Source organism: Gnatocerus cornutus, chromosome 1 (assembly GCF_029298725.1).
Source record: "Gnatocerus cornutus isolate USDA-ARS CGAHR chromosome 1, icGnaCorn1.1, whole genome shotgun sequence".
Classification (NCBI taxonomy): domain Eukaryota; kingdom Metazoa; phylum Arthropoda; class Insecta; order Coleoptera; family Tenebrionidae; genus Gnatocerus; species Gnatocerus cornutus.
In genome coordinates, this window is record NC_142233.1 from 34,824,533 (window position 1) to 34,851,613 (window position 27,081).

Below are 27,081 nucleotides of genomic sequence, written 5' to 3' on the forward strand. Positions count from 1 at the left end.
GATCGTGGAAAGGATTGGCGGGATTCAAAAGAGCCACTCACGGAGAAAGAGTTCACAAGTTTAGTGGAAATTGAAAAATAAAATTATAATCCTTATTAAATATTAATTTATGATAACTGGGTAATTTCTACTTTATTTATCAAACTTCGTGGTGGTTTCCCCTCGTCTCCTCTTATTCAGCGCGCTTCTAGGATCATATATCTCGAACCAATCGTCGTCTTTCTTATTGGCATCTTTGGCCAAAATAGGGGTCTTGTCTTGGAAGAATAATCTGTGCTTCAGCCTAAAAAACACACTTGTACCCCCACATTATTGCTATTAGTACCCACCAAGCTTCCTCTTCGTCATTGTTCTCTTCAGTTTCTTCACCCTCTTTCATTGACTGTATCTTCTTCTTAAACTTCTCCAGAAGCTGCAGAGTGTACTGCTCTCTTCCCGCTCCTTTTTTGGGAACAGATTTCGTCTTGTTTTTATACATGTCGTATTCATTTTTATATTCTTGAACCGTTTCGTTTTTCTGCATTTCTTTCTTTTCTAGAACTTTCTCGTCCTTTTTCTTTAGCTTGTTTTTATGGTAGTCTTTCTTCACGTTTTGGATCTCTTCTTGGATCTTGTCACTGAAAAAAAGAGTGAATTTGTGGACAAAATGAAGGAGAAAAGTTACAAAATCTTCTTCTTTTCTTCCTGTCTCTGCTCCTCCAAGTATGACTCATAGGTGTCAATAGGTTCAACTGCTGTGGTGGTCGTGGGTATTGGCTCCTTCTGTTTTCTCTTCAGTTTCCTTCTTATATTCTCAAGTTGTTTCTCTGGATCCACTTCCTCTTCTTCCTCCTCCTCTGAATCAACTTCTTCAGTTTTTGAACTCAGTTTAGGATCGTCTAAGACGTCGTGCGTGGATTTCCCTTTCCCCGTCAATTTAACGTTTACTCTCAGCGACTCCTCCTCGTCCTCTTCGGCTTCCGTTCCAAAAGACAACAATTTAAAGTTTCTGAAACAGATCATCACCACCTGAAGAACGTAGAAACTTTCTTACTTCACTCCCGGAGTTTTCTCCTTCTTCTTCTTTTCCTTGACTTCCACCTTTCGAAATCTCGGCTCTATGTCACTGAAGGGATTGTTCAGCACCTCCGCTCGAATAATTTTGTGTGGATAAACCGGCCTCTCGTCCCTAACGAGCCCTTCTTCAAGTTTCAACATGTTGAAAATGGTTTCTCCGGTGATTTTCCCAAATATTGTGTGTTTCTCCTGTAACTCCGGTGCAGCCCCCAGGGTGAAAAAAAACTGGGACCCGTTATCGTCTTTCCCTGCGTTGGCCATTGCCAGCAGCCCCCGCCGAGTAAACCGCAATCTCTGGTGGAACTCATCCTTGAAAGGCTCCCCATAGATTGACTCCCCACCTGTGCCATCACCATTGGGGTCGCCCCCTTGCACAATAAAGCCTTTTATCACACGGTGGAATATCGTATTGTCGTAATAACCCTCAAGACAGAGCTGGATAAAGTTGCGACAGGTTTTGGGGGTTTCTTTCGCCCAAAGTTCGATGTCGATGTCGCCAACCGACGTTTTCAGCAAGACCTGGTAAGTTTAGTTTGAGTTGGGGGGTAGTATTTTAAGGGGGTTTACCTTTCCGGTCGTTGGGGGCTCCAAAATGTAGACGTTACTCATTTTGTTGGGTTTTTGAGTTTGTTTTGATGTTTAGAAAGTGACAAGCTGTCAAAGATTGAGGTTAATCGTGGACACGGTGACGGTTTCTGATGAATCTTGGTTTAGTTGCCGGTGCGCTAGAATGTCGCGCCATCTAACAGGAAAACACTAAAAGTGCTCTAAGAGAGTAAAAAAAACAGAAATCTAAAAATTAAGTACTAAAATGTTATTTAAATAAATGAAAAAAAGGTAAATAAAAAGAAAATGTTTCTCTTAATTTTATTCTTTGGAAAAACTGCTCGCTGAAGTCTTAGCTGCTTTATTTAAGTGTGTCTTTTTAAAATTTTAAAATTTGCTGTAGTTAATAAGAACAAAACAGATAAGAACAATATCTCCAAATTTCGTTGTCGTAAAGTGTAAATATAAAATTTTGAAATTTTTGGTTTATTCCCAAAATAAAAATTTCCAAAATCTGTGTTTTTTGGTATAAAATTTTGAATTTTGGTGCAGTTAATAAGCAAAACGAGTAAAGTAAGCTTTTTAAATTTTGTTGCTGTAACGTAGAAACTACTAAAATTACACGTGTAAATATAAAAATTTTAAATTTTTGGTTCATTCTCAAAATTTAAATTTCCAAAATCTGTGTCTATTGGTATAAAATTTTGAAATTTGGTGCAGTAAATAAGCAGGACAAGTATAGTAAGCTTTCTATTAATTACATGTGTAAAAATAAAATTTTGAATTTTTTGGTTTATTCCCAAAACAAAAATTTTCAAAATCTATGTTTTTTAGTATAAAATTTTGAAATTTGGTACAGTTAATAAACAAGACGAAAATAGTAATCTTCTTAAATTTCGATGCCGTAACGTTAAAATTGCTAGAATTACACGCGTAAAGAATGAAATTGTGAAATTTTCGTTTATTCTCAAAATAGAAATTTCTAAAATCTGTGTTTATTGCTACAAAATATTGAAATTTGGTTTAGTTAATAAAAAAGACGAGTATACTAAGCTCTCTAAATTTCGTTGTTGTAGCTTAATAACTTTAAGAATTACATGTGTAAAAATTAAATTTTGAATTTTTTGGTTTATTCTCAAAATAAAAATTTCCAAAATTTGTGTTTTTGGCTATAGAATTTTGAAATTTGGGAGAATTACTAAGCAAGACAAGAACAGTAATTTTGGATTCGGCAACGGTTTCTGCTGATTTTTGTTTTTGTTGTCGGCGCGCTATAATGTCTCGCCATCTAGTGTAAAGCATCTAAAGTGTTCTGGGAGAGTACAAAAAATCAGAAATCAGAAAGTTAGGTGGTAAAACGTTATTGTTTGAATGGAAACACGCCAAAAAATGGTTGTCTTTTAATTTTAATTTTTACAAAAACTGCTCAATCAAACTTTTGGGATAAAAATAGAGTAGAAAAGTTGAGATTAGATTCAGTTATCGTGACATTTCTGTAAAAATCTAAAAGAAATTCTGATTGTGAGTGATGGTATTCTCTGAGGACAGTTTTCCAACCGACGGCGAAATTATCAAATTTATTTAATTGTAGTAAAACCGCGCAATAGCTATGTTTAGAATTTCTGGGATCAGCCTAAAAACATTTATTGTCTTAGCTGCTCTATTTTAGTGACCACTTTATGATTCAGTGACCTTCGTTGTTTGCTTCCTAAAACTGATCTTCTTTTCTTTTTTATAAACAAACAATTTCTTAAGAGTTCAACTCTTATCGCGGAAGCTTTTCCGTTATCAGTCAATCCAGACTTGACAAAACAATAAAAACCGAACAGATTGTTACGAGTATTTAATTGAAGCTAATCTCGCTTATCTCCAAACCAAACTAATCTGTGAAAATTCGGGAGAAGTTGAACTCTAGAAGCAGCTTCAAGAGTACACTAAAATTAGATCGTTTTGACCGCGACGCAACACCACTCGAAAACAGTGCTAAGATTAAGATAAAGAAATCCAGTGATAAGATCTTCAGGTATGACAGACAGGTGTCTGGAAGCATCTTCAAATGTTAATTCATGTTAACAGTAAACGGGTGTTGAAGATATGAGTAGACCCCCCAGCAGTATCGAAGGTAATTTCTTTAGTTGTTTGAATGTTTCGTTATTGATATTAACTCTTATCCAATCGCCGCGAATTAAATAAACAATTTTTATAAATGTTTTTGATAAAATTGGGTCAGTCTTGGTATGCACTTGGACTATAACCAATGCTTTGTTTGGCGTAGTGGTGACATGGAACCATGTGATATAGTTCAAAGAGAATTTTTTCGGAAGTTTAGAGGTAAAAACATTGTTTTGCTTGTATTTGTAGGACTGATTGGTGTGTTTAATCATGTCATGATGACTGATAAGTTTATCATTTTGGAACGGCAACCAATTGTCTGGAAAATTTTGGTACACAGCCATATAAATTACGACGTGGGTTTTTGGGTACAAATAATTTAATTCGCATAATATAAACTTTTTAATGTAAGATAAATATTCTGTAAATAAACAATTAAATTTTAGGGCACTATTATTATTTAACATTGCTGTTATTAATAATTGTATTTAAATGACAATTTGGTAATCTCTGTTAAGCACTTTTATTGCTCTGTGATCATAATTATTATCTAATCTTTTGTAAATCCAAAATGCACCAAAAGAAGAGCGATTAACAATACAAATATATTAAAAGGTTGTTTAATTAGTTTGATATTTTTACAATTAGATGGCAATGATAAATTATGCAAAATTTGGCAAATGCTGAAGTTTTTATTTAAGTAAAGAGCGACTCTAAAATTTTATATTACAAGTGCATAGTTTTTTTGACTTTTTAATTATTTAATGAGTTTGAATGAAATGAATATTTTGGTTTTTGCAGCTGTTATACTATGATTATGAGATAACCTTTACGACATTTAAAGAAGATTATTTTTAAAAGGGTCAATTTAGCGTGACTTGATTGCAATTTTGCATATTTATACATTTTTTTTAGAATATGTAATCACATATAATTGAATGGTAGAAGACGTTTTAAAATAAAATTTTTCTTTGATTTGTGTGATTTTTACCAACTTTTTTAGATCATCAGTTAATATCTCTCTCAATTTTGGTGCTACCAAATTAAAACTAAAATGTAACGTAAATATAAAAAAATGGAAATTTTTGGTTATTCTAAAAATTAAAATTTTCAAGTTTTGTGTCTTTTGGCATAACCTTTTGAAATTTGGCGCAGTTAATAAGCAAGATAAAACAGTAATCTCTCCAAATTTCGTTGCTATAACATTAAAACTGCAAAAATTAAACGCGTATATGTAAAATTTTGAAATTTTAGTTTATTTACCAAACTAAAATTTTTAAAATCTGTGTTTTTTGGTATATAATTTTGAAATTTGGTGTAGATAATAAATAAGGCAAGAATAGTTCTTCAAATTTTATTGCCGTAACAAAAAAACTCCCAAAATTACACGTGTAAATACAAAATTTTATTTTTATTTATTCTCCAAATATATTTTTTTTTAAATTTGACTCTTTTGGTATAAAATTTTGAAATTTAGTCCAGTTAATAAAGAAAACGATGATAGTAAATCTTGAAAATTTTGTTGGTGTAATGAAAAAACTTTAAAACTTACACGTGTAAATATAAAATTTAGAAATTTTTGTTTATTCACAAAATAAAAATTTCCAAAATTTGGGTCTTTTGGTATAAAATTTTAATTTTTTTTTTAAAAGGCGAGAATAGTAAGTTCTCCAACTTTTGTTGTAGCAACGTAAAAACTGCTAGTATTACACGTGTAAATATTTATAAAATTTAGAAATTTTTAATTCATTCTCAAAATAAAAATTTTCAAAATTTGTGTTATTTTGTTTAAAATTTTGAAATTTAGTACAGTTAATAAGCAATATAAGAACAGTAATCTCCCCAAATTTCGTTGCCGTAACGTAAAAACACGTGCGAATGTAAAATTGTCAAATTTCTAGTCTAATTAAAAAATAAAAAAATTCAAAATCAGTATCTTTTGTTATAAAATTTTGAAAATTGGTGCAGTTAATAAGCAAGACGAGAATAAAAAGTTCTCCAAATTTTGTTGTTTTAGCATAAAAACTTCGAGAATTACACGTGTAAATATGTAAATTTTAGTTTATTAAAAAAATCCAAATTTTGTAGTTTTGAGTATAAAATTTTGAAATTTGGTAGAGATATTGAGCTACACAGAAATAGTAATCTTTTCAAATTTCGTTGCCATAATGTTAAAACTGCTAGAATTACACGAGTAAATATAAAATTTAAAAATTTTTGGTTTAATCTCAAAATAAAAATTTCCAAAATCTCGTGTTTTGGTATAAAATTTAGTTAATAAGCAAGACGAGAGCAGTAAGTTCAGAAAATTTCGTTGTTGTAACAAAAACGTCAAAAATTACATGTGTAAATAAGTAATTTTTAGTTTATTTCCAAAACAAAAATTTCTAAAGTTTGGGTCTTTGAGTATAAAATTTGGAAATTGAATACAGTTATAAGCCACACGAGAATAGTAAGCTCTCCAAATTTCGTTGTTGCAACGTACAAACTTCGACAATTACACGTGTAAATATAAAATTTTGAATTTTTTCGTCCAATCCAAAAATAATTTTTTTTTATATCAATGTCTTTTGGTATAAAATTTTTAAAATTGGTGGAGTTAATAGGCAATACAAGAATAGTAATCTCTTTAAATTTCGTTGGCGTAACGTTAAAATTGTTAGAATTACACGTGTAAATATAAAATTTTGAAACGGTTCATTCCGAAAGGATAATTTCTAAAATTTGTCTTCTTTCTCAATGCGTCGTTTTAATGTTATCCTTTTGTTTCATTACAATAACACTTTATGATTATTATTGTCAATCTTAGAACTGCGTATTACACAACTCCATCTCTTTTAAAAAAAATTCCGCGGTTGCAGCACAATCTTCGAGATAAAAACACAATGGCCATTCTACTTATCTAACAATGGACCTAATCCACCTTTTTTTTACAGAGTGTCCTTTAAATTCAAACAACCAGTGTCAAAAACGGCCAAGAACTCTCAAAGGCCCTCTTCGCGTCCTCCGACTATGCATCCTAGGAATCTTCCTCCCCAGCTTACTGATAGCAGTTCCTTTATACATGCGCTATCATGTCTACGGCCATCAACTTTACCCTTTAGCAATGTCAGACATGCGACTTCTTGATAACAAAGTTTCAACCACATGGTGCCAAGTAGGTTGTTGTCCTACTAGTCTTACCACTGACTTTTAAAATTGCAGAGACAGCTAGTCAGAGTTAACACCACATTCAATGCTTTCCTCCTGGAAGACTCTCCTAGTTTATCCAACAATTTTCAGTACCTGACGATGGTGCGGCACTTAACCCTCGAAGACGACACGAAGGAGTACTGGGGCTTCTACCTGTTGCAAGGCTCTTCTGTAACAGTGTCTACTTGTGTAAGGTAGAGATAATTTAACACTTCAACACCCTCTTTGTATTGTCGGTATTTAGATGGCCGGGCGCATCGCTCACCGTCCTCAGAGGCCACAAAAACCTCCACGAGTGTGCTTTTATAGGTGATGATTCATCTGAAGAACTCGACGAGTTGATGGAAGCCGTCCGAGAGAAGGGCTACTTGCCGAAGGAGAGTGAATCTGAAGATGATGCTCCGGCCAACGAGCCGGATTTGATGAAGCGCCACCGCGAAGAAGTCGAGTTCCATCATCCCATCCACAAACAGAACGCGAAGAATTTTACTATCACTAGAACAGTGGATGATTCTGACATCACCGATCCGAAGAGGTTGAAGCCTCTCTTGGAGTCTCTTCAAGTTAAAGCGAAGAAGAACAAGCAACACTCGGAAGAGCAGCACATGCATGTTCACAGGAACTCCACAGTTGCGAAAGGAGAGACGAAGAACGTGAAGATCGAACCGGCGCATCCTGATTTAACTAACTCAAGAGAGGCGTTAGATGCCATCATGAAGAAGTTGGAGAGTTTGGGGAATAAGAGTAGTGTGGTCCTGCAGGAGATCAACAAGAAGTTTGGTAATAACATTGAGAAAGATGCCAACAGGAGGAGGAAGCGGCAGATTGTTATTTCCAACGCCATGAAGGCGAGTCTTACTGAAGACGACGAGGAGCACGACGTGGCAATTGAAGAGGTGAGAGTTTGGTAAGATGTTGAGGGATATTTATTGGGGTTTCAGGGATTCACTCCTGATGGCATCGCCGACCATCGAGGAACCATCAATGAGACGACTCTCAACGACTACAGTAACAGCGAGTTTTGGTCGTCTTTCTCCAGTTCCGAAGAGGCGCTCCTCAACTGCAGTGGTCTTATTCTGAATCTTCCTCTGACTCCTCACCACAAGTGCAATTCGGACCTCACCGACGAGCAAGCCGAAGAAACTAATCTCGCCAACACCATCACCTACAAGTACCAGTTTCTTCGTGTTTTTCCACCTCTAAATCTTCTTTTGCAGGGTGCCTATCAACGGCTACTACTTCTTCGTTTTTAACAGCGAAAATGAGATCCAACCCAATTATTTCCGAGTACAATTCTCTTTGAAAAAGTCAATTTATAATGTGACGAACGCAGTTTCGACTTGTATGAACAGTTCGGAGACTTGTGCCATGAATCTGAAGTTTTTCTCTTCGGAGAAGTTGGTCATGGAGTTACCGGTGAGGGAAAATGGGAGTTTGTGGAATCAGGAGTTTATCGTGGTGTCGGAATGTGAGCCTAGGACTGTTATTTATGCGCTGTGTGTGATAGCGGTGCCTGTTCTTGTGATACTTTTTGCATTTTCGTGATATTTTGATACAGAAATAAATGATAAGAGGATGCAGAAGACTTTTTTTAAGATCAAGTTTTCTGTGAAACTTTTCGAGGTCTGTCTTTACATAAGAATAAAAAAAATCAAATTCAAAATCATAGTTATTTGATGTAGGATTTGAAACGTCATTTACACATTTAGGGAATTTTGTTCTGTACGCAAATGGTTTGGTAGCACCGCATTCAGTTGGTCTAGGTTGCAAATGTCCACTCAAAGTCACAAATTCTAAAATTTTCATCGTGTAATTCGTTCCTGTTGCAATGGCGGTGTTGTGTGAATTGGGTTTTAGAGTACAAAAGACGATCGTGAAAGTTCTGGGAAATTTATGTGTCAAAATTTAATTTGTTTCTTACCGTTGTTAAACAGCAGTCGCATTAGAGGGAAATTTCACTTCACTTGGAAAATCTTTAAGGGCACGCACTAATTAACTACGCAACCTTGATACAAAGCAAATTTCATGTCAAATGGCAAATGTCAAATGCTGGAGGACAATAATGCCAATCTTGTCATCTCAAATTTTCCAAAACTAATTCAGCAAGATTCCAACTTTAAATAAAAAAATAACTGTCAAAATGGACGGTTTGTTGTAAAGTCCGTAGTTGTAAAGTAGGAAAAAAGTGTTAATATATTTTTTATAGATAATTTTATGATCTACAATTTTAGTTTGAAGTATTTTTAGGATAAAACTTACCGTTTTGCTGAAAATCGCGAAAAACTCATTTTTATGACGTTTGACCGTGAATAAAAAATTTTCCATACACGGGAATGATGGGGAACTTTCAGGGTTTGTTTATAATTGTATTTTGAACAATTGTACCAATATTCAGCTTGTTGCGAATTTATGTAACTTCACCCTAACTTTTTGGTCTAATTTGAACGGACTATCTTACTTATTTTAAGTATCTTTCAGGGAAATTACACTCAAAGTTGTAAACGCTTCAAATTTCATTGCGATAGCGTTAAAATTCCTAAAATTACGATTTTTGTTATACAATTTTGAAAATTTATGATTGTTCCTATAAAAAAAAATGCATTCACGATCTTTTTAGACCGCGGCAAGCCATGGAAATCTAGTAACTTGGTTGGTAGTCAACCTTATTGAGCTAAAGTTTCCTGAAAATGATTGACATTTGTTCTGTCGATTGGACTTGTCACCTTTTTTTGGTTATGAATTGTGTCTGAAACCTTTCCTCTGTTGCCAGTTTGAACCGAACATTCAGAACTTGATAATTTTATTGAATTTTTATCTAAAATTTTGAAATTATTTTTCAACAAATGCAATATTAATCATAATGGAAGACATTACTGCTGGTATATTCCAATGGCAAAAAGTTTACCATTCTCAAGAAGCACTTCTGCCAGGTCTTGATTCTAGTCATAAAACCTTAAAAAAGTTTATTTGATCGAATTAGCATTTGACCCAGGGTTTTATGTTATGGAATCTCACACTAAAAGCAAACTTTGGCGAATTTCGTTAACTAAAAAGTGCAGCAATTTAGAATTTGAATTGTTTTTGTTTACATAAAGTCTTGTGATCGTTCACTTCTCTGTGTTTGTAACTCATAGACTTAATAATTTTGAAAAGTGTTGTTTTCTCGGCATAAAATTCTAATTGTTGCCGCTTATCAGCCAAAACTTTTCATCATTGGTGTCCAGAACATTGGAAACGGTTGCACGCCGCACCTAAAAATATTTTGAAAACAAACGTCTATGGGACTTTGTACCTTACAAAGAATATATTTGTAACACCTCAGATCGTTTGTTCCAGTCCAATCAAGCCGATCTTTTTGAAACTGCAAATAGCACATTTTTTGTTCGAAAACGAAATCACTTTAGGCATTTTATTGCAACATTTTGAAGATAATGCCTTTAAACTGTTACTTTCACGATTAAAAGGAAACACGATTTTTCCGGTATCAGAAAAGTGGCAAACTTGCATGCATGAAAGACACATGTCAGATGTGACAGTAAAAAAACTGCCTCTGTCAGTCATTGTAGCCAACAAAAAGAAAAAAAAAACATGGCCTACTCTGGTCTAAAAAGATCGTGAATGCATTATAGTAGAGAAATTTTTTCAAAATTGGATTTTCCACGAAAAAATTTTGAAATTTGGCACAGTTAATAGGCAAACTAAAACTTGTAATCTCTCCAAATTTCATTGCAATATCGTTAAAATTACTAAAATAACGATTTTTGTTATAAAATATTGAAAATTTTTGGTTGCTACTAGTGGAGAAAATTCTAAAAATTATGTTTTAAACGGAAAATTTTTGAAATTTGGCACAGTTAATGAACAAGTTTAAGATTAAAAAATCCCCAAATTTCATTGCAATAACTTTAAAAATACTAAAATTCCGAGTTCTGGTATAAAATATAAAATAAAAAATTCAATTGTTTCAAAATTGTGAAAATTTTTTGTTTTTAGTTGATTATGGTTTTTATACCACAAATAAAATACCGAAGAAGACATGACATTGCAACACCAAGCATTAAAAAAACTAGTTTTTTTAGAGGTCTAGGCCGCCAAATGCCGTTTTCCGGCTTATTTACACCCCTCAAAAAACTGTAAAAAAGGACAGTGGCCTAAATAATTATCTGAGTCTCGATCCGGCCATTTAAACGACCTCTTGAAAAAACTGTGGGAAAGTGGCATTATAATAATCCAAATCCTAATTTGTCGGACACGCGTTTTTAATCCCTCATCCAAATTAATTGACGCAGGCAGCGAGAAGATCGGATTACAGATTAAAACTATTGGGGTGAATCTTCACTGTCTTTGCCGGATTTTTCGAGCCCGTCTTAAATAAATTATCTGACGTGCCAAACTCATGATACATCTCTCACTGTTTTTAAAGTGATAACACAAAGCTCCCGAGTATTGACAGGGACAAAGCATCATCCCTTGTTGACTTGTGCCCCCCGACTTCACCCTGCCTTATGGATGCGTCAAAACATCTTTTGTTATCACATTAAGCTCGAGTGGTCATGAAAATTAAACCAGATGAGTGGCTAATTTTCCCACCAAACTCGTCAGATTTTTTGGTCCTTTGAGCCCCCTAATCACCCCGTAATGAATAAAAAGTCACCCAAGGTGGTTCCCAGCACGTTTTTATTTATAAGGGTGTTTGGGTCGCGTGCGGGCGCCGCCCGGCCCTAATATAGCTATAAAAAACATATTAGCTTTTAAATCTATTCGCAGAATAGAAAACTGATTTAATCGCGCGATTTTTACTGTTATAAAGTCGCCCTTTCCTAGCGTAATTTGTATGAATTTCAAGTTTTCATATAACGGATCGACCCTTGGAGCTAGGGGAGGGAAACATCCGATTTGGGGGCGGTTCCAGCGTTATCTCGCAGTTGCAGGTATGTTGACTTTACACTTGGAAAAACATCAATTGTGTGCTTAGAGTGACGAAGGCAGGACCGGCTCGAGGAGGAACTGTTAAGAAAAACACTGTTGGAGATGAAGGAGAGGCCCCATTAAAATTACCACTTAAAAAGAAAGAGGAAATAATTGAGTTCAGGGACACATTTAATTAATTTTGACCTAAATATTTATCAATTTCCGCGCTAAAATTTCGTATGGGCATCGCAGCCCTCATCACACTCATCACCCTTCGGGGTGGAGTTTGGCTCTCTTTCCCGCCTCCCCTAGATATTTGCCGAAGTCATTGGTCCAGCGGGGGTGGCTGCTGAACAGAGATAACACTCCCGGCAACAGGATATGTTGCTGATATTTCGATTGTGGCGTTTTGATCATTTCCGTTTTAACTCTCAACGTGGCGATAACGAAAAGTGAATAATTTCTTGTGGTTATTGTTGTGGTCTAGTGCCACTGTAAAAACCAATTGCGAAGTCAAATGGTGAGTCTTCGGTGGATGTGGGAATTTTTCCGAATTTTCGTTTTGTGGTAGCCGATGATTACAATCTCTGATATGGAATGGTCTGCCGATGGGGAAAATACAGATTATAGTACTTCGTCGTCACCGATAGTACGGAGGAATCTGCAAAATCCAGACCCGGATTCGTTGTCAGAGGAGGACGATTTTTCAGATGAGTTTTCGGTTATTGATAGTGATGACGAGAAGAGGGCTTTTTCTCAGCATGCGGTGCTTCAGGTAGAAAAATTCTTTAAAAATTATTTACTTTTTATTTTTTGTTGTACCCAGATGAAAAAATTTCTCAAATTTGTATTTTCTGTGACCAAATTTTCAAATTTCCCAAAATTTCATTGCAGTAGCGTTAAAATTACCAATATTACGATTTTTGGTGAAAAATGTAAAAAATTTTGCTTGCTTTTAGTTGAAAAAATTTCTACAATTTATGTTTTTTACGGAAAAAATTTGAAATTTGGCACAGTTAATTTGCAAGTTTAATATTGTAATCTCCCCAAATTTCATTGCAATGCCGTTAAAAATATCAAAATTACGAGTTCTGGTAAAATTTCTAAACTTTATGTTTTCTGTTAAAAATGTTTGAAAGTTGGCACTGTCAATAGGCACACTAAAAGTTGTAAACTCTCTAACTTTTATTGCAATAGCGTTGAAATTACTTAAATTACGATTTTTGATATAAAATATTGAACATTTTGTATTGTTAGAGAAAATTGCTTGGGTTTTCTACGGAAAAAAAAATTGAAATTTGCAAGTGTGAGATAATAAAAACTCCCCAAATTTCATTGCAATACCGTTAAAAATACCGAAATTACGAGTTCTGCTATAAAAGATTGAAAATTTTATGTTGTTCTTTGTAGAAAAAAATTACTCAAATTTGTGTTTTCCACAAAAAAAATTTTGAAATTTGCCACAGTTAATAAGCAAGATTGAGATTAAATATTCCCCAAATTTTATTACAGTAGCGTTACAAATACCTAAATTACGAGTTCTGGCATAAAATATAGAAAATTTTTGGTTGGCCCTGATAAAAAAATATTCTAAACTTTATGTTTTCCAAGAGAAAATTTTGAAATTTGGCACAGCTAATAAACTAGTTTAAGATTGTAAACTCCTCAAATTTTTTTGCAATAGCATTGAAAATACCAGGAGTACGAATTATGGTGAAAATGTTGATTGGAATATCTCCTAAAGAAAAAATTTCCAAAATTTGTGTTTTTGAAATTTTGGTACACCTGACAGGCAAGTTATGAGTTAAAATCTCCTAAAAAATCATAGCTATAGCATTAAAATTGCCTGATTTACACGTTTTTGAAACGTTTTAAATTTCTGTTTAGACCCCCGTGGAGATCCCAACTCGCGGCGTGGTAAAAAAAATCTTCACCAACAGCCGCGAGCGCTGGCGTCAACAAAACGTCAGTGGAGCCTTTGCAGAACTCCGAAAACTCGTCCCAACTCACCCCCCCGACAAGAAGCTCTCAAAAAACGAAATCCTGCGTATGGCAATCCGGTACTAACTTTCCGCACTAGAAACTCTCCCATAATTTAGCAATTTTCAGATATATTAGGCTGTTGAGTAACGTATTAGAATGGCAACAAAGTCATGAAGGTCCCATTCAGGTGAAATGCGAGGACTCTGTTTTTATTAGCCGCCAGTCATCTGTTATTTCCGGGCAGCACTCGTTACGCATGAGGGCGCGTTTGCGAAGAAGTGGTTTACCATCTCAACCACTTCCTTTGTGCGATCGCAACGGGAACAACTTGTTGATGATTGCTCCCAATAATCACCTACCGCTGCGAAAAGTGAACATTTTTGTTGATCTTGGACGGAGGAATGAGAAGATCAAAGTGGAGTTGGAGGACGTGAAGGAGAAGGAGGACGAGTCCAAAGACAAGTCGCAAGAGTAGAAATTTTGTTCTTTATTTGTTATCTGTTTTGTTCCGTCATTTCCGTAAGATTACGATTGTATTAAACAAACCACCCAAAATAAACTTTGTGCAATAAAACGCTCTTTTGCTGACTGTAAGTACTGTCGAACATTAAAAAACAATACACATCCTGTCATTTAAATTTCTTATCGCAGGTTCTGATCACTCGGAAGTCGACACGCGAAGACTTCCTCTCTTCTTTTACTAGTAGATACCTTCACTGGTACTACAATGACGTCACACCTGTCGACCTTGTGACCAATGGGAGTGGATTCCTAGGTACGACCGCGTTCACTGCTGTGAAGAGTTTCAGATCGGTACCACGTATCGCGTGGACTTTTTCCGTCGGCCTTTCTAATACACTTGTGCGAAACAAACAATACTGCGGTCGTGGAAATGGTGTGAATTGTGAATAATTTGTGAGAAGTGAAGAAAACGAGTGGAAATTCAGAGAAATCTGATAAGTTTAAGAGATTTTATTGTGGGCAAGGTGAGGGTCAGTGAGATTGTTTGGAGGATTTCGTGAAAACTCGAAAGTAAGTACGAATTATAGGTGCAAATGCGCGAGGGTCAATTCAAAGGTTGTTGGGTGTTTATAATCGATGATATAAACAGGTACTAAAAATAAGTTCTGTGGTTAAAAGAGAGATGGGCACCGTGTTTGAGAAGTGTGGAATTCCACGGTTTGATCGGTGAAATTGTAAAAATCGTAAATACGACGTTATACGTCGTTTTAGTGTCCAGTTAAGTATGAAAAAATTTGACTATAAATTAGTGAAATGTTTGGCCACCCCGAGCAGACAAAATTTCTAAAATTTGTGTTTTTCATAAGAAAATTTTGATACTTGGTACAGTTAATAGGAAAACTAATAACTGTAAACTCTCCAAATTTCATTGCAATAGTGTTAAAAATATGAAAATTACGAGTTCTGGTATAAAATGTAAAACATTTTTGGTTGGTCTGAGAAGAAAAAAATTGTAAAATTTGTGTTTTTTACGGAAATATTTCAAAATATGGTACAGTTAATAGACAAACTAAAAACTGTAAATTCTCCAAATTTCATTGCAATGGCATCAAAATTTTCATTTAAACATAGAAATAAAATAATACAAAATAAATAGAATATTGAAGTAGCAATGATGTTATCGGGGATAATTGAAGTTAAAAAATTTGTTCAATTTTTTGCTGTCGGTTTTGCGTTTGAGAAGCTGTGGGACCTGTCATGGGTTCCAACCATTTTATGACTTAGCGGACACTAACTTAGAAATCGCCTTAATTACTGTGGAATTCTATGAATTGAACTGTCGTCATAAACAAAAATTATCAACAGCAGTCTTTTTTTAAAAACTGAAAATCTATTGTGTAATTGCATGAGTTCAAGAAAGAGCGCAAATAAACCTTTTTTGCAAACAGCGATACTCGAGAGGTTAACCTTCCAGAAAAATCACGAGAAAATCAGGAAAATTAATGAGAAATCACTTGAAAATTAGGGTCAATCAATAGGAGATCAGAGGAAATCACTAGATCAGCGGAAGTTAGACGAAATCACTAAAAAATCAGGGAAAAATATTAGAACATCAGAGGCCAATCAAAGGGAAATCAGAGGAAATCATAAGGATATCAGGGGAAGTTAGACGAAGTCATAAAAAAATCAGGGGAATTTGGACGAAATTACAAGAAAATACAAAGAAATAAAGAAAGTTTGGCGTACGCCATTTTTGAAAATTTTAACTTCTGAGATTAATGTTCCTGGGAAATCAATGTATCAGTCTTAATAAATTACTATGAATCAGAGGAATTCGTTACGAAATCAAGGAAACTTAGACGAAATAAAAAAAATCAAAAAAAGTTAGACGAAATCATTGGAAAATCATTAGTATATCAGGGACAATCAATAGGAAGCCAGGGAAAGTCAGACAAAATCAGAAGAAAATCAGGTAGTGTTAGACGAAATCTAAAAGAAATCAGGGAAAATTAGCGAGGAAATAAGAGGAAGTTAAGTGTAAGCCATTTTTGAGAAGTATTAATCTCTGACAAGTCATGTCATCAATAAAAAATCACTAGACAATAAGAAAAAATCATTAAGATATTAAGACTTTAAGATATCAATTGAAAATCAGGAGTTAGACGACATCAAAAGAAAATCAGGGGAAGTTAGACGAAATTACAAGACAGTCAGCGAGGAAATTAGGTGAGCTCAGCCTCTGGTCAATACCAATTTATGAATGAATAAGCTTAAACAAATAGTTCGTTTCCAAACAATGAGTTCCAAAATATAAATTATTATTAAGAAAGAAACCTTTAAAGGCGCAGCCTGCCTGATTTATGAATGTTCTGCGTAGTACTGTTAAATTTTTAATAGCGAAGTCCGTTGGTTATTTTTTTTTAAACCTTTCAGTCTGTTTTTTTTCTAAAATTTTCAGAAAATTCTTCATTTTGCCATGCGTAGTTATTTGTATCAGAGTTTCAAAAATCAAAAAACACAAAATATGAAGTTATTTTAAAACATTCTTTGCTAAATGTTAAATGACAAAATACAATTAAAATTTTACAAAATGGCCCTCGGAATTCTGTAAAACTCGCCTTTTTTGTTTCATAATCTAACAAACAAACAATTTCAAATTAATATGCAACGCCACGGAAAAGCGAGGTCCACGAAAAAAGCGAGTCTACAGAATTCCGAGGGCCACCTAGTAGACAAACTAAAAACTGTAAATTCTCCAAATTTCATTGCAATGGCATCAAAAATACGAAAGTTACGAGTTCAGGAATAAATTATTGAGAATTCAACTCACCATAGATTCGACCAATAAGAGACATTTATTTGTTCAAATAAACCAATCACAGCAAACTTTTCTTGAAAATTTTCACTAGTGAAATTTCCAGTGAAAATTTTTGGTTGGTTCGAGCAGAAAAAATTTCTAAAATTTGTGTTCTTTACGGTAAAATTTTGAAATTTGGCACACTTAATAAGCAAGTTAAGAGTACCCACTTCCATAAGTTTTATCGCAGTAGCGTCAACACAACGAAACAAGATTTTAATGTAGGATTTCGAAAATTTGTGGCTCATAAAAATATATTTTTTTTTATATTAGTGTCTGTTGTTCTAGAATTTTGTAATTTAGCACAAGTAATAAGCAAGTTAAAAGTAGCAACCTCCCCAAATTTTATTGCTCTAGCCCCATCACAACTAAAGATACGGATTTTAATGTAGAATTTTAAATACTTTTAGCTAGTTTTAAAAATTAAAATTTTTAAAATTTGTGTCTGTTGCTCTAGAATTTTATATTTAAGTACAGTTAATAAATGAGTTAAAAATTGCAATTGCTTCAAATTTCATCGCTGTAGTGCTAACACAACCAAAGATACAGATTTCAGTGCTGAAATTTGAAAATTTTTAGTTTATTGTAAAAATAAAAATTCCTTGCTTGAGAATTTTGTAATTAAGCAGTTAATAAACGAGTTAAAAGTAGCAACCACCCTAAATTTTATAGTTGTGGAGCCAACACAACCAAAGTTACAGATCTTAACGTAAAATTAAAAATACCAAAATTACCAGTTCCAGTATAAAATGTTGAAAATTTTTGGTTGGTTCGAACAGAAAAAAATTCTAAAATTTGTGATTTTTTTACGGTAAAATTTTGAAATTTGGCACAGTTAATAAGCTAAAATTAGTAAACTTTCTAAATTTCACTGTAATAGCGTTAAAAATACAAAAATTACGAGTTCTGCTATTTCCGAGAAAATTTCTCAAATATGTACTTGTTTTCCACGGCATTTTTAAATTTAGCACAATGAATTATAGCCATTGATAAACAAATTTTACTTATCAGAGATTGTTGTCTAGACGAGTCTGTCCCCACTCAATAATTTTCGTATCCCAAACGTCCAATAAATTTAATGACCGATTATAATCAATTTTCACTTCACCCATGGAAAAATGCATTACAATGTCACCTTTGCGAAATCCAAAGGACAATTTTCCTAGCATTTCCATGACTATGTTACCCTCGAGACACAAAATCACCACTTCAAATTAATTAACGCAGATGAATTAGATCATTATTTTCAAACAGTTAGTATTAGCTTCAAGGCACTTCGTTGCATACACAAATGGAAAAAGTGAGGTCATGCATGTTTATTACGATGCAAATCCTCGGAGAAGTTGTCATAAAGTTACCTTCCTCGTAGCTTTATGAAACCGTAAATAACAGCTGTGGCGCATTAAAGTATTTCTTGTTAAACTCCAACTGTGAGAAAGCATATAATAAATAATTGTTGGCATTTTCCGATTTTCCGCGTTATTCTGCATGTTCACTCCAAATATCCCAGTTATGTAGGCTTCGATGCCAACGCCTCTGGATAAAATTGTATAAGCAATGCTTTAACTTTCTCTAAATATTGTATAGGTAATCATGTGAAGTAATACGTTCACATACTTCATCTAACTCAAAGAAGGTCAAAAGTAACTTCTGCGTTTGAAGTCTCTTTGACCGCTAATTACTTCGAATCAGGTAAAACGAATTTTCGTGTCACATGTCCGTGAAGGTTACACGTATTTTACACTTTTGTGTAATTCTTAATTGTTTCTGAACCGTGCCAGGCATTGATAAGTATTGATAACTCGCCTTGGCTTCATTTCATGGGAAATAACTCAAATAATTATCAACAACTTGATAAATACCCACCACTATTATAATCCTAAAATTAGATTTCGTAGTAAACCGACAATAAATCCAATGAATTTGTAATATTATTGATCTAACGCTATAAGTTGCCATTAAAAAGTACACTCACCTCCTTCTTTTCACCCCAGTAACTTTCACTATTGACATTACTAAACGTGGATTGCGTTACTGTTTCAAAAGAACCATCGCCAAAGATCCCAAAGACTTTGTTCGTTATTAAAATCCTCCAAGTGGAAATAGAATTTCCGTCGCGTTTGTACAATATTGGGTTTTTCAATTGACCTGATTTGTAAATCACCTGTCGGTCTCCGCTGGTCAGTGACGCCGGTTTATAATTCTTATTCCGGCGAGTCTTTGAAGCTCAACGCACGTGAGTTTGGTGTCTATAATTGTTACTACTGCAATGTTATTAAAAGTAACTGCACTTCTTCATGGTGATGCACACGTTTTCCGTACCGAAAAAAATCAAGTTTGTTGGCTTATCAGACATTAAAATGTATCTTTTGGGTTTTCTTATCGTTTTCCGTTTGCCTTCTTCGCCGGTGGTGAATCATTTTGTACATTTGTCCATATCCTGTGCGATAGGATAGTACCTACTTATAGACGGCCTAACGAGGCTTTAATATTGTCTTGTTGGAAGTATTGTGCAAACTAATTGTCAATTTACCGTGTTTGGATTATTGATGTAATGACATTTATAAAGGAGAGTTCTCTATGCATATTACTGCAGTTGTGTAACGTTTTTACCTTTACAGGTTGTGTATTAATTTACACAGAATTATCGTGAGTGTATAATTTTACATTAATGTGCGAAAGATTTGTTCGACCTAAAAATAAAAATTTGTGTTTTTTGCTCTACAATTTTGCAAACTGGTACAGTTAATAACACTACTCAAAAATAGTAATGTCTCTAAATTTGATTTCTGTGGCAATAAAATTACCAAAATTACAAATTTTGTTAAAGAAATTTTAGCTTCGTTTTATAAATAAAAATTTCTAAAATTTGTGTCTGTTGCTCTAAACTTTTGCAATTTAGTGTAGTTAATAATTGAGTCGGAAGTAGCAATATTCTTAAATTTTATAGCCGTAGTGTCAATATAAATTTTAGTACAGAAATTTGAAAATTTTTAGTTTGTCGTAAAAATAAAAATTTCTAAAATTTGTGTCTGTGACTTTAGATTTTTGTAATTAAGTGTGGTTAATAAATGGCTCAAAATAATCAATTTCTCTAAATTTCATCGCTGTAGCGTCAACACAACCAAAGATACAGATTTTAATATACAATTTTTAATATTTTTGACTTATCCTAACAATAAAAATTTCTAAAATTAGTGTCTGTTACTCTTGAACTTTGTAATTTAGTACAAATAATAAACAAATTAAAAGTAGTAACTTCTTTAAATTTCATCGCTGTAGCGCCACCACATTCAAAAATACAGATTTTAATGTAGAATTTTGAATAATTTTAGCTAGTTCTAAAAATATTTTTTTTTAAATTTATATCTGTTGCTCTAAAAATTTGTAATTTAAACCAGTTATTAAACAAGCTAAAAGTAGTAATCTCTCTAAATTTTATCACCGTAGTGTCAACTAACCTAAATGTACAGATTTTAATGTAAAATTTTGTAAATTTTTGGTTCAGCCTAAAAATAAAAATTTCTAAAATTTGTGTCTGTTGCTCAAAAGTTTTGTATTTTCGTACAGTTAATAAACAAAATAAAAGTAGCAACACAAATTTTATCTCTGTAACGCCAACACAACCAAAAATACAGATATTAATATTTAATTTTTGGTTTGTTCTAGAAATAAAAAAATTCTAAAATTTGTTTGTGTTACTTTTGGGATTTATTGCTATTATTATAAATGACTCAATAGTAGTATTTATTTTTACAACTGGTTGATACATAACTCAGAGGCCTTAAATGTTTGAAATCAATTTTTTTAATTAATTTTAAAAACATAAAAACATAAGAAAATTATGTCTTCTTTAGATTTTCGCTAATTCGAGTGAACTTTGTTTTAAATAGCTGTAAAACATCTTTTTGAGAAACGCAGCTTAATTTCAGATTCTCCTATCTTCAGGGAAATTTTACAAAATTTTGTATCGGCGCCTGTAAGAAACGGCGCCAAGGAGAAAGCATAGCTCGATTTTCAACCGTTTCTCTCTTTATTAATTCATTTTAAATTTCATTTAAATTTATTCCTGTTTTTGCTCGTTAGCGTAAAGTATATATAAACACAATATCCAACAGTATAACCTGAATAATTATAATAAAAGCGTAAATTTATGACGATGCACAGATTACAGTTCAAATATTGTTATTATGTATGTATTATAATATAGTAGCAGGAAAGCGACAGATTGCGTGCAATTGAAAGTATAATTTAAATGTTAGCGAGAGTAATAAAATAGTGATTTTAATTTTATTACATTGTCAATATGTGTTCCGATAAATTAAAAAAGAAGTTTATAAATACATAACGCATAATAAAGAAATTCAAAATTAAAGTAAGTCCTTGAACATTAGTCCAGGCAATGGTGGTATTATCAATCACTTATCAGTTTGTTTACATCCATTTTAAATTGCAACTATGAACTTGAACATTGTTTAAAAGCTCAAAACCATAAAACTTCAATTTCAGCGCTCTTGCTTATTTTATTAAACACTTTTAATGCGAGTGGGTTTCAAAATGTGGGCTCTTAATTTGACTGAACGTTCTAAAATTAGACGAAGAAGTTCTATGTTAATTGTTATGGAACAAACAATTTTTTGTGGCCCCAAAAGTTACGTTTATTCTCTCAACAATAATAGAAGATGACAGACAACAATTAAAAAAGATTTCTAACTAGGAAACTGATATTTAAAACAATAAAATTCTATGTGGTTGCCTTCAAAAATGCCATGTTTTGTATTTCCCAACAAACATTGCTAATTTAACTGCTTTTTTGATCTCTACAGCATTCGCGGTTTTCGCAAGGTTTAATCAAAGTTATTTATTGTTAAAATATAGTCACGTTTTCGATTAAAGAACCATGTTTTACTTTAGAGTGTTAAATTGTGTCGCTTCTTTTAGCTTAAAGTGTTTACATCATCCAAATTCCAAACCAAACAAAACCACAATTAAAATAACAAATAATTTGATCAATCTCGTGCTTCACTTCTTGAAATATGCGTCCACTCTTTCAGGGTCACGGAATTTCCTTGGGTTTTTTAACAATTCATTGTTAGTGACTCACATGTAGTCAGAGCACATAACCACTTGAAGGTTGCAAAAACTCACGCATTCTTACTCTCGAGGAATTTATTCATACAATTTCGGTGCTCTCTGATTTTAATAATTTAATTGCAATTGTTACAGGTCATGATCGCTGCTTTCCTCTTCCTCCTTTCTCTTACCTACATCAATGCACTCCCTCAAGGAGCCCCCACGAAAGTATGTCAAACCATGAAGCCGTTTCACGGGCGCGGAATAGCCCCGCAGAGCGACTTATCGCCCTATTCGATTTATATGAGGCGGAGGAATGGCGGCGTCGTTGTTACTCTCAAGTCGGATCTTAACATTCCGTTCCAAGGATTTATGCTGCAGGCGAGAACGCCGAGCAGGGAGCTGTTGGGTGTTTTCCAACCGAAAGGAAACGTGGCGCATACCATCGACTGTGCAGAGGCAGAAGACACGCTGACTCATAACAGCGCGGAGAATAAAGATGTTGTGGAGGTGGAGTGGCTGCCACCGGAGGATTTCGAAGGAACTGTCATCTTCAAGTACGCCTAATTCTAATTAGTCCGGTCAAAATAGACTTTTCAAATAACAAAAATTCCGACAGAGCTGAGACTTTAGGTACGCCTGTAGAAATAAAGGGTCAAAAGTCCCCATAGATCCTATGTGTGGTAAAAAGTTATTTTTTGGCTTTTTTTTGAAAACGGTAAGTTTTATCAAAAATATAGCCCAGATAAAAATTGTAGATCATAACATTATCTACAAAAATAATTCTTATACTTTTTTTCCTAACGATCACCATTTCTAAGATTTCGCCGTTCTAAAAGTTGAAGGATTTACATTTTATCTGATTTTCATAAAAAATGCAACACCTAGAAGCAGTAATAAGATTTTAATGAAATTTGCAGAAAAGCTTTATTTCAGCATAAAATTAAAATAACAAAAATTTCATTAAGATATTTTAACTGGTTATGTCTTCCTGGCTTTTTGCTTCTTGATAAAGTACTACTTTTAAATGTGTTTTTATTGCAAAAAATACGATTTTTAACAGTTGTAAATAAAACCTTTGTACAAATTTCACCACAATCAGCTCACCCCATTTCTTTTTATGGAAATCAGTATATTTATTATACGTGGGATTTGTGTGCATATCATGTATATTGTAAATCCTTCAACTTTTAGAACGGCGATTTCTTAAGAATGGTAATTTTGAAGAAGAAAAGTATAAAAGCCATTTTTGTAGATAATTTTATGATCTACAATTTTTGTCAAGGTTATATTTTTGATAAAACTTATAGTTTTTGAGAAAATTCTAGAAAACCAAAAATTTTAACTTTTGACCTTAAATAACTTTTTTAGCACACAAGGAATCCATGGGGCTTTTGGCACTTTATTTCTGCTGGTGAACCTAAGATCTCTACCAAAATTCAGCTCTGTTGGAGTTTTTGTTATTTGATCACTATTTTTATGTCTATTTTGACCGCACTAATGTAAAATGTTAAACTGTCAATGTGTCAAATCTTAAACTTAGAAAATGGCAAAAATTCTAAGAGAAATCAAGTAACATTTGAAATTGACACTAAAAGTGACGTTTCAATGTGTCAAATGCTAAACATTAAAAATGGCAAAAATTCTAAGAGAAATCAAGTATTATTTGAAATTATCATTAAAAGTGACTTTCAATGTGTCAAATGCTAAACTTTAAAATTTATCAAAAATTCTAAGAGAAATTAAGTAACAAGTGAAATTTACACTAAATGTGACTTTTCAATGTGTCAAATACTAAGCTTTAAAAATGGCACAAATTCTAAGAGAAATTAAGTTGTCAAATGGTAAACTTTAAAAATGGCAAAAATTCTAATAAAAATTAGACGATTAAAAATCAACGATTTCTTTTAGCTCGACGTTCGCGCAGAACTACCAGAACTTCTGGGTCGGCGTGGAGTCCCAACCCATCCAAGTAGGAAAACGATTCGCGGATGATCCCATCGTTGAGACTCCCAACAGGAATCGAGGGACCACTCCCCCGAACTTTTTCCCGAAAGTTGAGAGCGACGCTGTAGGTTTTGACCCGTTCTACGAGGGCTGTGGGGTCAGCAAGCTGTGTTTTGGAGCCCCGGCGAACTGCATCGACTCCCGGGACTGTAAAGCTGTAGTTGCTGTAACTGTAAGCGGCGAGCGGTACGAGTTTGAGATGAAGGCGACGACGAATCCGGGGTGGGTGGGTGTGGGGCTGTCAGACGACGAAAAAATGGGGGATGATTCTGTTATTGAATGCGTGAAGGATGGGAATCGGCCTGTGAGAGCCTACATGTCTTGGACTAGTGGAAATCCGAACTACGGCGCCGCTCGACTTAGCAATGTAAGTTAAACTCAACTCGGACTTATTGTTAGTCTTATGGTGTCGTTTTAGCCCCAATTGGGAATCCGCCTCCTCAACAGCAGCGTGGTGGACAACGCAATTTACTGCAAAGTCTCAAGAGATGTCCGCACCAAAGTAAACGGAAGAATTTTCGACTTAGCCAACGAAAAGTACAATTTGTTGATAGCCGCAGGTTCTGAAGCGACTCGTAAGTGTTGAAAGTCGACCCTTCCAACCACACTGTTGGAATTTCTTGCAGCCACTTCTGTTGGATTTCACACCGTGGCATTCTTGGCTAGCGGCTCCAAACAGGCCTTGTCCGACGTGAGCGCCGTGGCCGCTGCTTCCAGACTCTTAATAAGACTCCACGGTTCCTTCATGTTGGCGGCTTGGATCGGTACCGTTTCCGTCGGTACTCTCTTGGCCCGCTACTACCGCAACACTTGGGTCGGCAGCTCCATGTGCGGGAAAGACATTTGGTTTGCTGTGAGCTCTTTTAGACCCCCTAAACAAACCCCTTAACTGTGATTTTCCAGTGGCACCGAATGTTTATGGTGTTGACTTGGGCTCTCACCGTCACTGGTTTCGTCCTGATCTTCGTCGAACTCAAAGCGTGGTCTGCGGAAAGGAACCCTCACGCTATCCTGGGGACTGTTACAACCGCCCTCTGCTTCTTCCAGCCGATTGGGGCGTATTTCCGGCCCCACCCTGGAACGCAGAAGAGACCGATTTTCAACTGGCTGCACTGGTTGGTTGGGAACGCCGCCCACATCATTGGAAGTACGTTTCGTGTTTACTGGAACACCTTCATTACTTACTTTTTGCAGTTGTCACGATTTTCTACGCAGTCAAGCTAACGAAAGCTGAGCTCCCTGAAGAAATGGATTGGATTTTGGTCGCGTACGTCGCCTTCCACGTCGTGGTTCATTTAATGCTCTCGGTAATGGGATGCATCTCGGAAAAGTCTTCGGAAAGACGCGTCACCTCGTTCCCTATGAAAGACCTCGGAGGGTCGGGGAGAAGTTCGGCTTATGCAGATCGGAATGCTGATGCTCCTGTGAGTGCCATATTCATTTCCACTTTCTCTTCTAATTGTTTCTGTTTTAGTACTCCACTTTCCGGAAATGTATTCTGGCGCTTTATATTATTATAGTACTAGCTCTCGTGGTCGCCCTCATCATGATCACAGCTCTTGCTCCGATTAAGCAGTGGTGGGACACCGTAAGAAATTCAGTAATGTAGTTGGAAAATACCAAAAAGTATGACATCTTACAAATGACTGATCTTTTTATATAAATGTAACGATTACGGACGTATGAGTGTAATAATAAAAAATTAGATTAAGTGCGATGCTGTAAGGAAGTTATTTGGACATTGACAGCACTTTAAAGATGTAGGTGTTATAGATTTTATACGTTGTTTAGAGGTCGTGCTAATTATTTTAATTGTTAGATTAGAGAGTACTATGTAGCTGATTTATTTGTAAATAAACGTTGTTTCTAACTACTTTGTTGTTTTAAATTTGTCTAATTATCTACGTTTTTGTAAGGGCGCAAAAATAAATTTCCGAAATTGAAAATGTCAGGCCAAGCAAAATATGAATAACAAAAAATATGTAAAAAACATGCTCAAAACGCCTGCAAACTCGACAACTAGCTAAACACAAGCATCGAATTGCGACGTATTTTGGTCGAAATCTAGCTTATTTGTGGAGCAATCTAAAGTTATTAATGCAGAATTTGATACAGAATCAAAAATCGCGTGGGTATTTTGTTCCATCCACTAAAACTATGACAAAGCTCTGAAATCGATATTTCGCTTATTTTTAGGAGTAAACTTGCGTTATTATAGCTCATTTTACGCAGAATTTTTAGCAAATTCCACATCTGGAATCAAAATTCAGATCCGACAACAAATAACTGAGTAAAAGAAATGGGCTATCAATATTTCGGATAGTAGATTTTCATTTTCCTAATTTTTAAAGTTACATATTTTGGAAATTTTTAGAGATATGGAGATGCGGTTTGCTCCATCGTATTTCTTGACTCATTTTACGTTAAAAAAAATTCAAAAACCCAAAATTTGATAGTCGATTTTTCCCGAAAAAAAAAATCCAACTCAAACAATGGAAATCTTTCAATTTTTTGTTTTTTGACCGAAACTCGTAAACTAAATGTCCGATCGATCTCAAATTTGGCAGGTTGATAGATCTTGACCCACTCTTTTGATTGATAAAAACACAAAGGTATTAAACGTTGTTTTCATGTTAAAAACAGTGATCAAATCAGCCCAAAATGACCTCTTCAAAACAGTTTTTCGCCAATACCTCGTTTATTTATTAAGCAAACTGAACTTATTTGAGCTCATTTTACGCAGAATGTCACGCTGAACTTAAAACATTTTTTTTTAATTTTTGTTAATAAATAACCGAGTTATGGCCATTTGAATTTTTGGGCTGTCGCCAGAAAGCTAAATTTTTGAAGGTTTGAAATTTACATTTACTTTTAACATAAAA

General features: G+C 34.3%; 5 protein-coding genes across 8 annotated transcripts; 3 read left to right on the forward strand and 2 right to left on the reverse strand.

Annotated features, from left to right (window-relative positions):
- Nucleotides 1–46: 46 nt before the first annotated feature.
- On the reverse strand, nucleotides 47–1,769 carry LOC148182062 (spliceosome-associated protein CWC27 homolog). The gene is made up of 5 exons (XM_088049847.1): nucleotides 1,624–1,769; nucleotides 1,034–1,575; nucleotides 665–988; nucleotides 330–617; nucleotides 47–283 (listed from the first exon to the last, which is right to left on the reverse strand). Exons 1-5 carry the CDS (start codon nucleotides 1,663–1,665, stop codon nucleotides 133–135), a joined length of 1,347 nt encoding a protein of 448 aa, XP_087905973.1. The 5' UTR covers nucleotides 1,666–1,769; the 3' UTR covers nucleotides 47–132.
- On the reverse strand, nucleotides 1,714–19,418 carry LOC148182063 (uncharacterized). Its single transcript, XM_088029171.1, has 3 exons — nucleotides 19,406–19,418; nucleotides 19,095–19,345; nucleotides 1,714–1,812 (listed from the first exon to the last, which is right to left on the reverse strand). The coding sequence occupies exons 1-3, from the start codon at nucleotides 19,416–19,418 to the stop codon at nucleotides 1,714–1,716; spliced, it is 363 nt and encodes a 120-aa protein (XP_087885297.1).
- LOC148182064 (uncharacterized) lies at nucleotides 3,610–8,483 on the forward strand. 2 transcript variants are annotated; one of them, XM_088049845.1, is made up of 6 exons: nucleotides 3,610–3,724; nucleotides 6,651–6,871; nucleotides 6,919–7,100; nucleotides 7,151–7,802; nucleotides 7,848–8,077; nucleotides 8,124–8,483. In XM_088049845.1, exons 1-6 carry the CDS (start codon nucleotides 3,697–3,699, stop codon nucleotides 8,449–8,451), a joined length of 1,641 nt encoding a protein of 546 aa, XP_087905971.1. In that variant the 5' UTR covers nucleotides 3,610–3,696; the 3' UTR covers nucleotides 8,452–8,483. The 2 variants fall into 2 exon arrangements, with proteins under 2 accessions (XP_087905971.1, XP_087905970.1); XM_088049844.1 differs by lacking the exon at nucleotides 3,610–3,724 and adding an exon at nucleotides 3,838–3,933.
- On the forward strand, nucleotides 12,196–14,469 carry HLH3B (Helix loop helix protein 3B). 2 transcript variants are annotated; one of them, XR_015771694.1, is made up of 5 exons: nucleotides 12,196–12,337; nucleotides 12,389–12,592; nucleotides 13,705–13,877; nucleotides 13,927–14,390; nucleotides 14,452–14,469. XR_015771694.1 is itself a non-coding variant. In XM_088049848.1 (4 exons), exons 1-4 carry the CDS (start codon nucleotides 12,335–12,337, stop codon nucleotides 14,273–14,275), a joined length of 729 nt encoding a protein of 242 aa, XP_087905974.1. In that variant the 5' UTR covers nucleotides 12,196–12,334; the 3' UTR covers nucleotides 14,276–14,423. The 2 variants fall into 2 exon arrangements, 1 of the variants encoding a protein (XP_087905974.1); XM_088049848.1 differs by lacking the exon at nucleotides 14,452–14,469 and having other exon boundaries at nucleotides 13,927–14,423.
- On the forward strand, nucleotides 14,742–26,072 carry LOC148182066 (ferric reductase 1). 2 transcript variants are annotated; one of them, XM_088049841.1, is made up of 8 exons: nucleotides 14,742–14,832; nucleotides 22,346–22,749; nucleotides 24,104–24,566; nucleotides 24,618–24,774; nucleotides 24,826–25,052; nucleotides 25,103–25,346; nucleotides 25,394–25,623; nucleotides 25,674–26,072. In XM_088049841.1, exons 2-8 carry the CDS (start codon nucleotides 22,349–22,351, stop codon nucleotides 25,806–25,808), a joined length of 1,857 nt encoding a protein of 618 aa, XP_087905967.1. In that variant the 5' UTR covers nucleotides 14,742–14,832; nucleotides 22,346–22,348; the 3' UTR covers nucleotides 25,809–26,072. The 2 variants fall into 2 exon arrangements, with proteins under 2 accessions (XP_087905967.1, XP_087905968.1); XM_088049842.1 differs by lacking the exon at nucleotides 14,742–14,832 and adding an exon at nucleotides 15,322–16,488.
- Nucleotides 26,073–27,081: the final 1,009 nt, after the last annotated feature.